Genomic DNA, 15,751 nt, shown 5'->3' on the forward strand with positions numbered 1-15,751 from the left:
TTAAAAGTTGTGTTTCCTCGGGCGCCTGGGTGGTTCAGTGGTTTAAAGCCTCTGCCTTCGGCTCAGGTCATGATCCCAGGGTCCTGGGATGGAGCCCCGCATCGGGCTCTCTGCTCAGCAGGGAGCCCTGCTTCCTCCTCTCTCTCTGCCTGCCTCTCTGCCTACTTGTGATCTCTGTCTGTCAAATAAATAAATAAAATCTTTAAAAGTTGTGTTTTCTATCATGCTTCCTCTGTTCGTCCTATTTTTCTTTCCCTGACCCTTCTTCTTTCTCGGTCATTCAAGTTAAAAGAACACCTACAGAAAAATTCAAAGGCGCATTCCCACGTATGTCTCAGCCACGGTAGCCTTGGGCCAGCGCGTGGGGCTTAACCTGTCCCCGAAGCTCTGCGAGTTGCCCAACAGGGTGGGGCGGGGGTTGGGACTTCACAGCATCTGGTGTCCTCTGAAGGTGTCGCATGGGTCAGGACGAGCTCACAGAGGAAAGCGGTGTCTAGGAAGGGCTGGGTGGGGAGAGCAGGGTGGCGGGGTTGGCTGTGGAGGAGGAAGCAGGCCCGCAAGTCGGAAGGGCTGGCCTTGGAGCGCCGCTTCCTCTCACATGAGCCCCCCCCCCCACCCCCGGCTTGGTGCAGTAATGAGGCATTGATTACAAGCAAAGGGATGAGAATGGCCTTTGCTCATTCGTTATTTTTATCCCCTAGCCGTGGAAGACCGAAAATTGTTCATAGGAATGGTTTCGAAGAAATGTAACGAGAACGATATCAGGGTGATGTTTTCTCCATTCGGCCAGATAGAAGAATGCCGGATTCTCCGGGGGCCCGACGGGCTGAGTCGAGGTGAGTGGGCCGTCTATCAAGTCTCCCCGCTTACGTGCTAATTGGAACTCTGTGTCACAGTCAAGGTAGACGTAGCCACCGCACGCAGCAAGAGGTTACCCTGTAACGTGTCCCCTGCGGTCAAGTTATCCACCGTGAGCGTTTCACCGTAGCGGAAGGGATCGCCTTGTATCTCTCAGGTCGAGAAGGTCTGGAAGCCAGCGTGTTGTCTCAGGCTCTCCCGGCCAGCGGGGAAGCCGACGGGCCGCCCTGTCGTGGTACAGCCCTTCCGACCTCAAACTGAAGTACGTTTTGGGGGTGAGGGAGAGATGTGGAGGAGGAAAGAGGACATGGGTTGTTTTCATCTCGGTCTCTGGCTCCCTGCCTGTGCCCAGGAGAAACCCGACAGCGGTAGAAACCAGGGGAGGACATAAGTGTTCCCGTGTAGTGCAGAGCAGGCAGGGGCTCAGAAGAGATGGGCCCGTCTCGGGCTATCAGGGTTTTATTTTCAAGATCAGAGCTCCTGGAGGCCCGATCGGGGAAGTTCATGAAGTGGCAGAGAGGTGTCTTGGTCCAGGAGACTGTAGGCTCAGCTCTGTCACCGTGACAGGAGCAGGGGCGGTGGCTTCGAGCACTGACAGAAACCAGCAGTTTAGCACCAGCAGCGCTCCAAGGGAACTGGAAAGACCCCTCTCTCTGTGTTTTCCTCTCCTCGGACAGCGCCACACAGACCCTTCCTCAACCACTGGGAAGCGCGGTCACCGGCGCCCATCCCCGTCAGACTGTGTTTCCCAAGACGGCCCAGGAGGCTGCAGTCAGAGCGTAGGCATACGACATATTTTTCACCTCTTCTAAGAGATCCCCACGTTTGTAACGCAGAGAGGGTCTCATTCTATTCATAAGCTCATTGATGCGGTTTCCGCGGGGCTGATGAGAAACTTCTTGTCGTTCCCGGGCTCTGGTTCTGGGCCAGCACTGCCGTCTCATTCCCGGTGCTGGAAGGAAAGGCCGGGCCTGACGTCTCAAAGCACTGATGTTCACCCATCTCCCTCCTTCTAGCTAACCGCAGCACCATGTGGGGAAGAACATTTGTTCTTTTGACTTTGAGACACGAAACTTCACGATGTCAGTGCTAGAGGGGAAGGCACAGGGCACGAAGGTTTCGCGCCTACACCCGCCTCCAGAGCCCCGCACGGAGGTAGTCGAGGGAACAGTAGAAGGAGGCGGAACAGCTTCCAGCTTGCAGGGCTCGTGTTTTCTTCCGAAGGTGGTTTTAAAAGGAAGGAGGCAGGAGAGTGACACCTGGGCCGTTCCCCGAGAGTGGCCAATGTCATCATTCTGCCTCCCTGCAAACACGGGCCTCTCCCACGGCCGCCCCAGGTGGGTCCTGAGCGGGACCCTAGCCTGCAGACCCCGAGCCGTGGCTCGCCACCCACGCGGTCACCGGCGTCACCCACGGCAGCCGCCCAGGCCCGTGGCCACACAGCCCCAGGGGGGTAGGAGGAGGCTGTGATCTCCACTCCGGCACACCCGCTCCCCAAGAGCTCTCCTGTCGCCTGGGGTCCTCTGACTCTGCCAGCAGTTGTGAGAGCTACCCACCCGCTCGAGGGGACCAACCCCGGGTAGAGGAGAACCCCATGGGAAAAGGCAGTGAGGCTAGACGGAAAAGCAAACACAGAAGGGACATGTGATCCTGTCTTTGCAATCCCTGTCGCACGGCCAACGCAGCAGTCCGAACCCCTCTTCTCTCCCCTTATTCTCAGCCACACGCCCGTCTGGGCAGTTTCGCCTTCCCCAAGGCATGTAGCAGGGGGACAGAACAGAAAGCAAGGCCCTTCACTTAATCGTGGTGAAATTTATAGAGCCCAGAGGTCAGTGACCCCGAGATCCAGTCCCAGGCCTTCCGAGTTCCTCGTCCTAGCTCTGTGCCTCAGTTTACCCCTTTGTGAATGGCAGCAGTCACCGTAGCTGCCCCGCTCCTGTCCCAGGGCTTGGCTTAAGAGAGACCTCGGCTCCTGCTCTGCCTCTGCGGGCCCGGGGCCCCCAGACACTCTCCCCGACTGTCCAGGGGAGACAGTAACAAGGAGCATCTTCAGCAGCTTGAGCCGACGGCGTTTCTCCGCGGATGAGATCTGCCAGGCGCCCGGGCCCGCCGGGGAGAGCAGGACGCGGCCGCAGACACGAGGGCACCAGAGAGGCCGATGTCTGCAGGAGTGTCGGGAGCATTCTCACCCGCATTTTATGCAAATGATGGCTCCGTGTAAAAAGCAGATCCTCCCTCCCCCCTTTTTATTTCCCCTCCCCCTCCTCCTCCTCATCTGGGGACCTGATGAGAATTCCCTATGGCAAAAAAGGAAATACTCATTTATAACCTCTTGTTCTGAAATACAAAGCTGGACAGTGGTCGGTTTTTCAAGCAGGGACTCCCGGGTACAGGGCATGGCTCCTGAATCAGTGTATTTGTGAAAAGAACAATTCTCTTTCATGCCACTATTTTGCTTTCATTAAAGAATTGCAGTTTTCAATCAAATATTAATGAGTGTCTCCCATTAGTGGCTCTGCAGATAAAGGGTGCTCAGCATTTCCCGTCTCCCTGCCTGTTGCTAGCTCAGCTGTTTGAGACACAAACAAATAAATAAAAACTAAGTGAAAAGAAAGGTGAGCTGCTCTGGAAAGCACCTTCTAATGCTAAACTGCGTATGAGCTAGTCAGGAAAAAGGTTTTGCACTCGCACCGTTTGGTCGCAAGGGAGAGGTCCAGAGCACTGGTTCACTTTCCTGGCTTTACTCCTGCCCGTTTCCGCTCCAAGAATGAAGACAAAAGAGGCGGTTCTTGGCTTTCTCCGCCACGTGTCTCCTGTCCGGTCTTCTCTGCCATCTCCATGGCTTCCCTTGCTCCCTGAAGGCTGCGAAGCCAAGGTTTCCCCAGACTTGTAGGATCAGGGCTCCCCCACTGATGCGGAGTGGTGGGCTGCCGGGACCCACAGCTCTGGACTTTGGCTCAGAATCACCATCATTAAAACAAAAATCGTCATGTCCATATTGGCAAGAAAGAGCATTTGTAAAGTCCCATCAGGACTCTGCAAGCCCCCCAATTTGTGGCATGTTCCAGATCAGCCCCCCCCCCCCAGCCCACCCCTCGCTAGGAATTGTTATGGCTGCGCATGGACCAGCAGCTGGCCTCTACCAAGCACGTTGAAACCAGCGCTCAGCGAGCATCAGGAGTCTGACTCTCTCTATGCAATGTGCCCGCAGCTAAGCATGGATTTTCCCCTCTGGGGCCAGTAACCCATTCTGCCACCTTTTCTCATTTGGAAAACTTGGTTTGAGGTGTTTTCCAGCCCCTTCATGATACTCAGATCCTTCTGCAACAGCAGGCAAGCCTCCCAGGCCTGCCGAATGGACCTTCTTGGAGAAAGCCAGCAGGATGCCACGAGCCCATGCACAGGAAGTCAGAGGGGGCATCTGCTCTCAAAATCTAGGCTGGAAGTCTTCTCCACCAGTGAATTTATTTATCAGTGTCCCCTCAGCCTGTTGGTTTCCTAAGATGCACATGTTCTCACTTACCTGTAACCCCACAGTCAGAATGGGCTGTCTGGATATAGTCTACACGGCTTGTTTTCTGCACCCTGGCAACGACTCTCCGTAACTCGGAGACCAGGAAAGAGTTTCTCTCCTTTTCCTTTCCCCGTGAAGTGTAGTCAGATCTGCACTGCCATGTAAGGTAACTCTCTGCTTGTTTAAGAATATTCCAGCTGTGTTTACAGTGTTCCAACGTCCTCCTGCCAAAACCCTTGACAAATGAAATCGGCAGTATTTTCGGGGCTGTTGGCAAGCCCAGACTGGCTTTAGCCCTTAAATCTTCATTTGTTTCCATTATATCTGATCAGAATATCAGGACAGGGCTTTTGACTTTGGAAATACGTACCTGGAGCGGACTGGGTTTTGATCAGGACGTCTTAGGCGTGCCCGCTTAGCATCTAAACAGACGGAGGAACGCGTATCAAATACCCCGGGGTTATGAACTGTATTTTGTCGTTCTGAGGGCAGTCTCTGAAGCTCCTCACGAGGGTGAGATTTCTGCAAAGCAGTAAGTCGCCCTCTGCCCTCAGCCTCGGGCAGCACGGACCAGCTGTCTCTCCACGCCGGTTCCCAGTGAACTAACCCAACCCTGGGGATGGTCCATTCGCACGGTAGTTGGGAAGCTCTCGTGTGGTAGTGATAGGAACGTTTCATAAATTCTGCCACTGCTAGCAAGCTACAACAAGGAAAATTGGCTGCATTAAGAACTTTCTCTGGCACAACGAGAATTTATAAACAAGTCTTCCCTAGGCCGCAAGTGCTTTCATGCTGCCCAAGTTATTTTAAATTACCCTCCTTGTTTGGAATCTAGCAGGCTGCTGCTTCTCTTTGAAAGAAGAGGCAGAAAAGCAAGAGGCCCTGGCGTTAGACGTGCTTTTAAAAAGTCCCTTCCTTCTCTCCTTCCTTCCCCCTCTCGCTCGCTCGCTCGCTCTCTGGCTTTTTCTGGCACAGACCAAGAATTCATCTCGTTCTCTCAAAACTCTCCTGCCGCTGAGAGAAAGGGTAGAACACCTGAGCGTAAGACAGCTTTTCTGTTGAGATGACAAGTGTAATAGATGTGTTCCAGAATCTTCTCTGTGACAGGGCCACGTGCTTTCCTTAGATCCCGTCTGTAGGAGGAAATTACTTGGAGAAACCTTTCTCCAGTCAATCATTTATCTGTTTTAGCAGCAAGAAGGCGACCTCACTGAACGAGGAGGAGTTCGGTTCCTTTCGTTTCTGTGAGGAAGCTCTGACATTCTGAAAGTAGTAGAGACAATAAGTAATTGGAAGGTAAATGACAGATTGGCCACAGTTAAGGACAGACTTTTCCTTTATTTTTTCTGCTATTATTACGTATATGGAGAAGCTTTAAGACAATGATATACAGACTACCTTACCTAAGGAAAACAAAACAAAACAAAAAACAACAACAAAAAAAATTTTTTTTTTTTAAAGCTTTATTTATCTTGGTACATGGGATCTTTTTGGCCCCATTCTAGTTTCTCCTGCGTTTTAGTCAGTAGCCAGAGAACTGACTACTGAGACAGGACATCCACTCGTCTAGAACAGAGGAGGGCTGACCCTGAGACATTCTAGAACGGTGGAGGGCCAACTCTACAAGGTCAGAGAAGCTGGCATCCAGTCTTCACGGAAGAAGCTCATATGACCCTATATTAGTGAAAAGCCACAGATCTGAGGCGTAATCCTAAAGCCACCACCATGTTTTCAGTGATGGGGAAAAGAAAATTAACATCTCACCAGAGGACTAGAGCAGAAATTACGAAGGTTAACAAGCTACCCGGCCATGAAACATTGGGTTCTGAAGTTGTGGAAGTTCAGAAAGGCAGAGGGAGGGAAGCTTCCAACACGCGCCCTCCCTTTACAAACGACGGTAATTTCCTTCTTAAGTAACTGAACACCATACATAGCCCGAATTTGACAGCCCCTGACGCAACAGGTTCTCTCGTCCTACACCACTGCCAATAGAGTAAAAAGGTTAAAGGAGTCATCAGATTTGTCAGATACTCTTTTTTGAGGGGATGCAGTAGGGGTTCTGTAATTCGAAACATCAGTCAAGCTTTTAATTGCAAGTTTAAGGGAGGAAAGAGCAGTCGTTCAAGTTTATAGAGATGGAATTTTATGGTTCTATTGCTAATACTTCTGAGACCTGCTAATTGCTGTATCTTTCTCACTAAGTTACTGAAAAAGTTCTCCTTGTTCTGAAATTGTGGTAAATGCATAAACTGTGCCTTATTGATTTCTGTTGACATTTTATATGTGTGTTTTTTTTTTTAATGCATTCTTAACCTCCATTCAGAAACTTGTCAGTTTGGCACATGTTCCTGGATAATCAGAGCAAATAAAGTGAATGAAACAGCCTTCTTGACTATTAAAAGCAGAGTTAGGCCAGGCTTCACGTGATGTCAGATACCATTAGAGATGTCGTCAGGTATATTTCCATTAGAGAATTTACAAAAGCAAATAATTCCATTGTCGTCTCAAGAAACGGAAGAAGACACATCCTAGTGTTCTCGCCTCCGTTAACGATGCCGATGATAATCACAACGTTCTTGAAGGGGTATTATTCGGAGACAGACGGTAACTTTGGGGCTCTCGGATTGTAGAGCTGAGTCACGATATGGAAGCCTGTAGACGTGCTGTCCTCTGTCGCACGCTGTCACACACACCTTCTAGATGCCTCAAAGAAGGCTCCAGATCGCTTTCCCTGACAACAGAAGCTACAGCCAGTGGAGGAGCAGGCAGTGTGTTTAAATAGTCAGCTTCACTAGCTGCTGTAATGTCAGAGAAGAGTACGAAACCGCTCGGCATTCACAGCAAGCTAGACCTCAGGCTTCTTGAGGCCAGCATAACTGGGAAGTCAATGAGAGAGGACTCTCCCGTGTACTCAGAGTTTTGTTGTATTCAAAATTACGGCATGATGCAAAAAAAAAAAAAAAAAAAATGCATTGACTTATTTCCATGACTGGATGTTTTTGTGCTTTGGGGATAATGGGCAGGTGTTGCTTTCTCTTATTGCTGTTTGATTAAAAGGTGCTAATACAGTATTGACTTGATAATCTCACCAGGTACTCAGGTAGAGCAAAAGAAGAAAATATATTTTATGGCTCACAAATTGATTTACATAAACCAAACAATCTGCTGGGAGGGGGTTGTTTGTTTTCTTTGTTTGGGGTTTTGTTTTTTTTTTTTTTTTTTGGACATAGAACATTCTGTTTGGTTTACTGGCCACAGGGGCAATAATCTTGCATTGCAGATGCCAGTATCCCGCTTTCCTGCATTCACTCTGAGATGACAGCAGGCTCCCGTCTCTCGGTGTTTAGATCTGCCTCATTTGGAAATCTTTTAAGTAGTAATAATAATAATGTTTTGAAGAAATTGAGTGGAACACTAAATTATTCTCTGATACCTAAGTTCAAACTGTGCAGAGCTAAAGAAGCTGAAAATCAATGCACTTTTAAAGTCATTAGAGATCATAAGTGAAATAAGTCTGCATTGCTTTAGCTAAGCTTTTAGTGTGCTGTGGTATTATTATAAAATCAGCCTGAATCTGCATTAATTTCACAGTCTTTTTCTCTAAGAAGCCCAAGGGTGCACGATGAAGAAAATGTAAATTTCAGCAGACAGTGTTTTTATTAGTGAAAAGGGCAATGAGCCATGTAGTTGGAACAGCGACCTGCACGGTGGCTAGCCCCTGCCACCAGGCACTGGGGCAGGCGCTGTGGGTTCTGGTGATTTTACGGCACAAGAAATAAAGAGCCATGGAAAGTTCAGTGGGTCTCACCGGAAGCGTTCAGAGAACTGTACATTGTCTGGTGGATGTTAAACCTGAGGTCAGATCCCAGATGCATAGCAGAAACCACAACTTGGAAAAATCCTAAAGATTTTCTACAACTTAGAAATCCAATGCAGGTTTTAAAGTTTCGCCTCATATGCGCTATTGTCGATTCTGAGAGTAACAGAGCATTTGTTTTTGTTCATAATTATCACTAAACAGGTCCTGCAGGATGGGGTACATTTCTCTGCATCTGAATCACATCAGTGTATGCGTATACATGTATATGTTTTAACTACCCAGAAGAGATCAGATGTATTAATTTGCTGACATTCCGAGCCTTTGGAATTTTATTTGCTAATTGGCCTCTGGGTGTCGAGGATTTTATTATTTGCTGCTTAAAAAATCAGCACTAGAATTTGAAATCCAGAAACCTGAATGTGTGGATGCCCTGAGTCGATATGATCAGCCAAGGAGAAAAATGTAAAATAGCAACTTTTTATTTTAGAAAATGCAGACTAGATCTTGCTAATTTCAGACTCCCCGTGGCTTAAAAAAATTTTAAAAAGTGCCCAACTACGTTCCCCTCGTCTCCATTTAAAAAAATAAACTAGTCAATAAATAAATCTTTCTGCTTTGGTCAGATTAGCAAGTCAGCACTGTGAGTCAAAAGCAAACTAAGATAAAACCAAGAGAGAAGTTGTTGATTTTTATGTACTACTGAGAACAGTGGCGTCCTGTGGCAGTTCTCGTAGACTGTGTTGGTTTAACAAGCGTCCAACCCTTTTGTCTTGTTGTTTTTTGTCTTTCCTGCTCCCTGTCCCCTTGTTTCCCACAGGCTGTGCGTTTGTCACATTTTCTACAAGGGCAATGGCACAGAATGCAATCAAAGCCATGCATCAGTCTCAGACCATGGAGGTACTGTATCATCTGCCCTTTCTTTGTTTTCTTTGTGCAAATGATGGGGAATGGTAAAGCAGCTCTCTCCTGTGCGGATTGTTCAGTGACAATCACAGACGGACACTTCCACCATCTCTCCCATTCATTCATTCATCTTCATCCTCTCTCTCTCTCTCTCTCTCTCTCTCTTTCGCTCTCTCTCTCTCTCGCTCTCTGAATTTTTCCCCTAATGACTTGAAATGCATTTAGTAGAACCTTCCACGTGCTGTACATTATTTTTTTGAGCCTTTTATTGCAGGGGCCCTGGGCCCTGCCGCACAGCAGTCATGATGCGATGTAAACCACGACTCCTCCTCGGCCTCTCCAGGACCCAGCCCGTTCCTGGTCCGGGGTTGGTACAGAGTCAGCCTTAGCTGCCATCCCTCCAAATTACAGCCCCTTCCTGTGCCAGTCACGGGGCTCTTTTTAATTTTTTTTTCCTTTTTCTGTTTTTCTTTCTATTTTTTTTTCCCCCTCCCTTCAATGTGGACTCAAGTTCTCTTTAGTCCAACAGAATTGTGTTTTTGCATCAAGAATGTCGGGAGAAAATTAATACCTCTCCTACATTGTTTAACCAGTGAAAATGTGAATGGACGAGAATCCCTTGAAAAATCAGATTCGTCTTTTTGAAAACAAAAACAAAAACAAAAACGCATGATGAAAGAAACATGAAGGCTCAAATCTGGTCTCCTAATGAGAGATAGTGGCTTTGGGGGAAGATTAGATACGCCGATGTGAGTGTTTCGCCCACTCACGTAGATAGATGGCGCTGTACTTCTAGTCTGTGATTTGGGTCTGGCCTTTCAGAATTTTGCACAAAAGCATTCCAAGAGTGATATGCTGTGACTTACTCTGTACTGTCTGGTAGAATCATTTGGGAGTGCATGTTCTGTACCCTGTATATCTGTGTACAGGTGATCTTTTCTCAAGGTGGCCCTGTGGTGTTACCTGAAGTTACGTTTTCATCTTCTGGAAAGCAAAATATTTTCAATTTTATTTAATGTGCAAAACTTTCTTTACGGATCGTTTGCGCTTCTTTTTTTTTTTTTTTTTTTTTTTTTTTTTTTTTTAACCTCCTTCTGTGGGGAGGGTTATTTTTTCTTTATTTTTTTATTTGTTTGTTTTGTTTGTTTTTTGCAATGCTGCATCTCCCAAAGCATGCTGGGAGCTAAGTGATCATTCCACGTCATGTTTTGTGGGCAATTTTTTTTTACAGTGAGACGGAAGGTGGGTGGACCAGGGGGGCAAGGAGTGTGCATGGCCTTGTCATTAAGTGTTTCCTGTACTTTTCTGAGTTTTGATATCAGCATTGCAAAGCCTATTGTCTTTTTTGAGCTTCATTTTGACTTTGATATTCCTAACATATCTTATATAATCACTGTGTTTTCCTTTCAGTGCAATGCATTTTTAAGACACTCACACCCCCCTACCTGAAGGCGAGCTCAGGTGAAAATCGGCCACAATAAGAGATAATTAGCAGGATTTGAAATACCTAGGGATCCAGTCTTGTACGACGTGCAGTCACACTTGATGCTGTGTTTGTCCCCCACTTTCTCTCCGGCTGCTCCATTATTGGGATCGGTCTGAAACCCAGCCACCCTTCAGTTTGGAGATCAAAAAGTATGGTTAGGGAAGGAAAAAAAAAAGAAAAGTTTTCACCTGTATTTATTAATTTCCATACATGTGCCTCTGTAATCATTTTTATTTCCTGTAATTTAGTGATTGGTACCTTAGATGATTTTTTAACCTAAATTCTTTCAGCTCTAACCCCAGTTCCTCCATCAGGGCCCCCTGAGTCAAGCTGCAGAGGACGCTGGTCTGTGTTCTCCTGTGTTCCCGCAGGGAGAGAGCTCGGGAACGTAGCACAGACCTGGGTATGAACCAGAACCAAAGAAAAATAGGGCTCAGAATGAAAAGAATCTGCAGGAGAGAATCGGGCATATTCATTCTTAGGAAATCCTTGACCCTTTGGTATTGACATCTGTAATTTTTTTTTTAATCAAATTTGGTACAACTTGTTTTTAAATCTGGAACACCCAGGCTCAGACAGAGGGACCCTCAGACATTGAAATTTCTCATTGAATTTAAAAAATATTGACATTTAAATGGAAGACTTTATCATATGCCAGTCACATTATAGTTGTACAACCGAAGTTTGTTGGATTTTTTTTTTTTAACTAATTTTGTTATTTTCAGGACTCTGGCTCACATCTTTAACCAAGATGTATTATCTAAGAAACTTGAATTCAAAATGATTTGAATGTTAAAGTTTAAAAGAACATGTTCTTTAAAAAATTTTTATATCATACTTTCTGTTTTTCCACTTTCCTCCAATCGGCTTAAACAAGTTATTTTGGACCTATATTTTGCTTCTTTATCTTTTTTTTTTTTTTTAAGGGAGAAAAAAAAAAACAGTAAAGGTACTCTTAGGAGGAGATGCTATGATTTTTTTATGGAACAAATTAGACACAACAGTAACAGCCCTTTCCATACAAAACTCTCCCTCTGTCTAATTTCCATCTTCAGAGTATTTTGCTCTCTTTCAAGCAACGAAGTGCTGAAATATGGAGCAGAAGAAGAAAAATGAAGTATAGATTTTTTTTTTTTAAGTGGTGGAAAGATTATTTTCACGCGGTTGACTGACATTTAACGTTCTGTCCTGTGGCCACGGCTACGTGCTGAAGACCGGGACGCTGCAAGTTCAAACTGAAACCAGCCACCTCGCTTTTCGCACATTTTTTAAAAATTTTGCTCCTAACAGACATGGTAGCCACACATACTCACAGCTACATCCCCAGTAACTACTCAAGGTGATAAGAAAAAAAGCACATGCAGGTTTGTTTTCTAGGAGAAAGAAAAATGACCCAAGGGGAAGGGAACGAGAAAGAGAGCTCATTTAAGTCGGAATATAAAATTTCTGAGAGGGGAGAGAGAGGTCTATTATCATGCTGAGTTTCAATGAAAGTTTTTTTTTTTTTTTTAATCACCCAGGTAGAATGACTTCTTTTTACCTCCACAGCTTTAATGGTGATGAGATGTGTAGGCAAGCCCTAGGAAGAGAGAGGGAAGGGTGAGGAGGGAGGAACTCCTGCCACCTGTTGGCTGAGGGGCGAATGTTCCAGAGCCGCTCAGGGAGGGACGTCTTCCTGCTGGAAACGCAGACCCTTAGTTTCCCTAATGAGTTTCTCCATCTCGGACATGAATTCATTCTAGTCTGTATCCCTTGGCCACGCACTCCCCCACTGCCCCTACTCGCTGCCTTTTAAAGGGAACAGAAACTGAAGAGAAGCCCCTAGAACGGTGAGCTCCATTGACGAGAGAAGCCAGGGAGAGGCCTCCTGCCACGTCCCGCACAGCTGCTTTCACTAGAATACGCTGCAGAGACTGGCGGGGTGCGGGAGCCCTGGGTGCGGGTGTTAGAGTAGATACATTCGAGAAGGGAGAGAGGCCTCCCTGGGCCGCTGGGCCGGGCCTGCGCCCTCAAGCTCTCCTGCTCCCCCATCCACGTTTCCTAAAACAAAACCCTCCTCTCCCATCTCTACTGCTGCGTCGGGAGGACTCCCGCGCTCCAAAGTCCAAAACAGCAGCCCCGGCAATGGAAAGAGGGAAAAAATAAAGACGAGAACGAGGGACATGTTCCTTCCCAGCGCGGTATCTCTCCTTCCTGTCCCCCGCGCCTCCTCCGCCCGACAGGCAGACACACAGACAAGTCTGTCTTGCAGGCAAGCGAACCATGAAGCTTCATTAAAGAACGTTGATAAGGTCTCTTGTCTCTAAGGAGGTCCTGGGAAGGTTGGAGGAAGACACGCGAAGACAGGAGGCGAGGCAGTGTAATAAGCAGAGCAAGAAAGCAACTGGCTTCACCGACCGCCAGATCCCCCGAGAAACCAGTGGCAGTATCTGGAATTTTCGGTTGATGGTACTGGTCAGAGAAGAAGAAGGAATATCAGGCCATTCAAACAAACAAACAAACAAACAAAAATCCTTCCAGAAGGTTCCATGTGCTCCTAGATAGTTGGGAGAGCTAGGTCCAGTGCTGAGTGTCACGGGAGGATTCAGCCAGGCGGTAACCCCCCTCTTCACTTTCCGCTGTGTCTGACCACAGGGCTGCTCCTCGCCCATCGTAGTGAAGTTCGCGGACACTCAGAAGGACAAGGAGCAAAGGCGCCTCCAGCAGCAGCTGGCCCAGCAGATGCAACAGCTCAACACTGCCACCTGGGGGAACCTGACGGGGCTGGGCGGACTCACCCCACAGTACCTGGCGGTAAGTGCCCGGCCGGGGCCAGCGCTGGGTCCCCGAGAGGGCGGAGGGGGCCGTCCCCACTGTGGCCTCCCCAAAGCGCCTCACCCCCCACCCCCCACACACACAAAGTTCTCAAAAGAGTTCCGGGTGGGACCGTTTCGAATCTGGGGAAATGATTGAGATCAGCGTCGGTGCCCGGTAGTTGTCCGAGTTAACTCGAATAGCATCAGGACGTGACTCCTTCTGGCCTGAGGTCCGTTGAGCCAAGACCCACGAGGCCAAGTTTCCAACCACTGTTTCCGAGACCTTGTAACGTCTCGCATGACAGGGGGTGGCACGCTTGAGGACAGGCTAGCGACCCCGAGGCCGGTCTGGCCGGAGAGGTGAGCACAGTCCACGCCGGGACCACCACCAAAGCCCCCTTGGCCTGGCCATTCGGTGGTCCTGGCCCTTCCCTGTAGAACCACAGTGACGAAATCAAACGTTTCTTCATCAGTTTGGGACCCAAACATGAGATCCTATTTCGGGGCAGATAAACCCAATTCTTTCAACCCCCCCCCCCCCCCCCCCGTAAAATACCGTGTGTCGCTGTGGAATACAGTTCCCGTGGCACAAGCTAAACCTCGCACAGACCAATGACCCCCCCCACCCCCCGCCGTGGACGTGGCAGGATCCTCGGGTAGCCTCGGAGGGGCCCTCGTGCTGACCTCAGTGCCCGTGAGGCGGGAGGCAGCTAACGGGGTCCAGGTGTTTATTTGTTTCTAGTTGACCCCCACGAACCCGTGGTACCCTAGCCCGCGCTCCTGCTTCGGCTCCCGCAGGCTGGACCCCCCCAACTGAAGACTGTAAATTTGCATCGCGAGTTTGGGGCTGGTGCCCTGGCCTGCCCCGTGTGCCCGTGTGGGGCGCGTGCGTGTGTGTATATGCGTGTTCTGTCCTGATTCTGCCACTTGGCACTTGAACTGTCCCCCTCGGGACCGCGGGGTCCATTAGCCTGCACAACTTGCACGACAGCCCCCCAACCGTGAAGGGTAGGTCGGGGGAACGGGCCGGTGCAGGCGAGGAAGGAGGCTCCAGGAGCTTTTGCAACCTCACCGAGCCTGAGCTGCTGGCGCGCGGGGACTCCTGCCCTCTGCTGTGCCTCCCGTTCCTCTCTGTGCCCGCCCGGCCGTGCTCAGGGCAGTCTGGCTGTTAACACCTCCTAGTGCACGTTTGCTCAGCGAAGGCGGCGCCTGCTTCTCCCATCTTCGCTCGCGTTGTTAGTAAGAGCATTGACTGACTTTTCCGTTGCCTTTTGGCCATTTCTGAGTCCTAGCCACAGAGACCCCAGGAGCGATTGCATCAGAGGTCTTGCTTAAAAAAACCAAACAAACAAAAAACAAAAAACAACCCAGATTTGCTCTGCCGTATTGTTTTCTTGGTCTCTCTGTCTGAAATTTAATGAAACAAGAAAGGAATCTTGTTGATGCCTTATGAGCTGAACAGTCATTTGTTTGCCCCAAACTTGTGCTTTTCACTTATTCATAGACCATGTTTGTGAATACCAGAATTGGTGTCCGAGATGGATGTCAGGCTCACCTTTTCATGATTTCTAAGAATCCAGCTTCCTGCTCCACCGTTTCTAAAAACCCAGACTCCTGCGCCTGTCCCCCAACTTCCGGCCCCTCTCCCACGCCCCACGGCAGACGACTGTCTCTAGCATGTGTTTCTTTGACCACAGCTGCACATTGTTCCGTACCCTGAAAAAGAATTCATCTCCACATCATTTATAAAAACATATTTTTCTATGATCTGAATGACGTTTGCTCCTACTGTGGGCTTTCATCCATTCTTGACCATGTGCATTATGTCCCTTTCCGTTGGAAGACCCATTTCGTCGGAAGAGCCCTTGGCTTTCTAGGCATCCCCTGCTTGTGGGATGAAGGGTTTTTGACTCTGGCCCACCAGAGAATGGCCATCCGTGGACAGAATCCTGGGTGATATAGTTCAAGGCCACCCCACATCCTTCCACATACCTCAGTAGGAATTATTAATTCCTCAAAACAGCTTCAAAGCTAATTTAATTTTACCTCACTTTAATTTTTAAACATACCTGGGAGGAAAGAGAGTAAGGGCTTATAACCACCAGAGAACGGGAAACCCATGAAATCAAATCAAAATAAGGAATTTCTGTCCGTGCAAAGAGTTAATCCCTAACTTCTCCCTCCTCGCCGTTCCCCGTGTGTGTGTCTGAGTCTATGTGTAACCCTCGGCAGCGCCTTTCAGCAAGTCAAAGGGATGAGTAAACATGACAGATGTCGCTCTGGGACCTGTCCCTGCTGACCTCCTTACCATCCTGGTGACCGAGACTCGGGCCAGATCGGCCACTGGATTCTGTTCCACTTGGTGCTTCTCGGCC

General features: G+C 48.4%; 1 protein-coding gene across 16 annotated transcripts in view; it reads left to right on the forward strand.

Moving 5' to 3' along the window:
- The window catches only part of CELF2 (CUGBP Elav-like family member 2), a 507,218-nt gene that overhangs the window by 438,898 nt on the left and 52,569 nt on the right, over positions 1-15,751 (forward strand). For all 16 annotated transcript variants that reach the window (XM_059404082.1, XM_059404086.1, XM_059404079.1 and 13 more), the window contains 3 exons: positions 702-836; positions 9,010-9,089; positions 13,216-13,374. In XM_059404082.1, coding sequence (XP_059260065.1) covers positions 702-836; positions 9,010-9,089; positions 13,216-13,374 — 374 coding nt within the window. The remainder of the gene's footprint in view (positions 1-701; positions 837-9,009; positions 9,090-13,215; positions 13,375-15,751) is intronic.

Source organism: Mustela nigripes, chromosome 6 (assembly GCF_022355385.1).
Source record: "Mustela nigripes isolate SB6536 chromosome 6, MUSNIG.SB6536, whole genome shotgun sequence".
In the NCBI taxonomy this organism is placed as follows: domain Eukaryota; kingdom Metazoa; phylum Chordata; class Mammalia; order Carnivora; family Mustelidae; genus Mustela; species Mustela nigripes.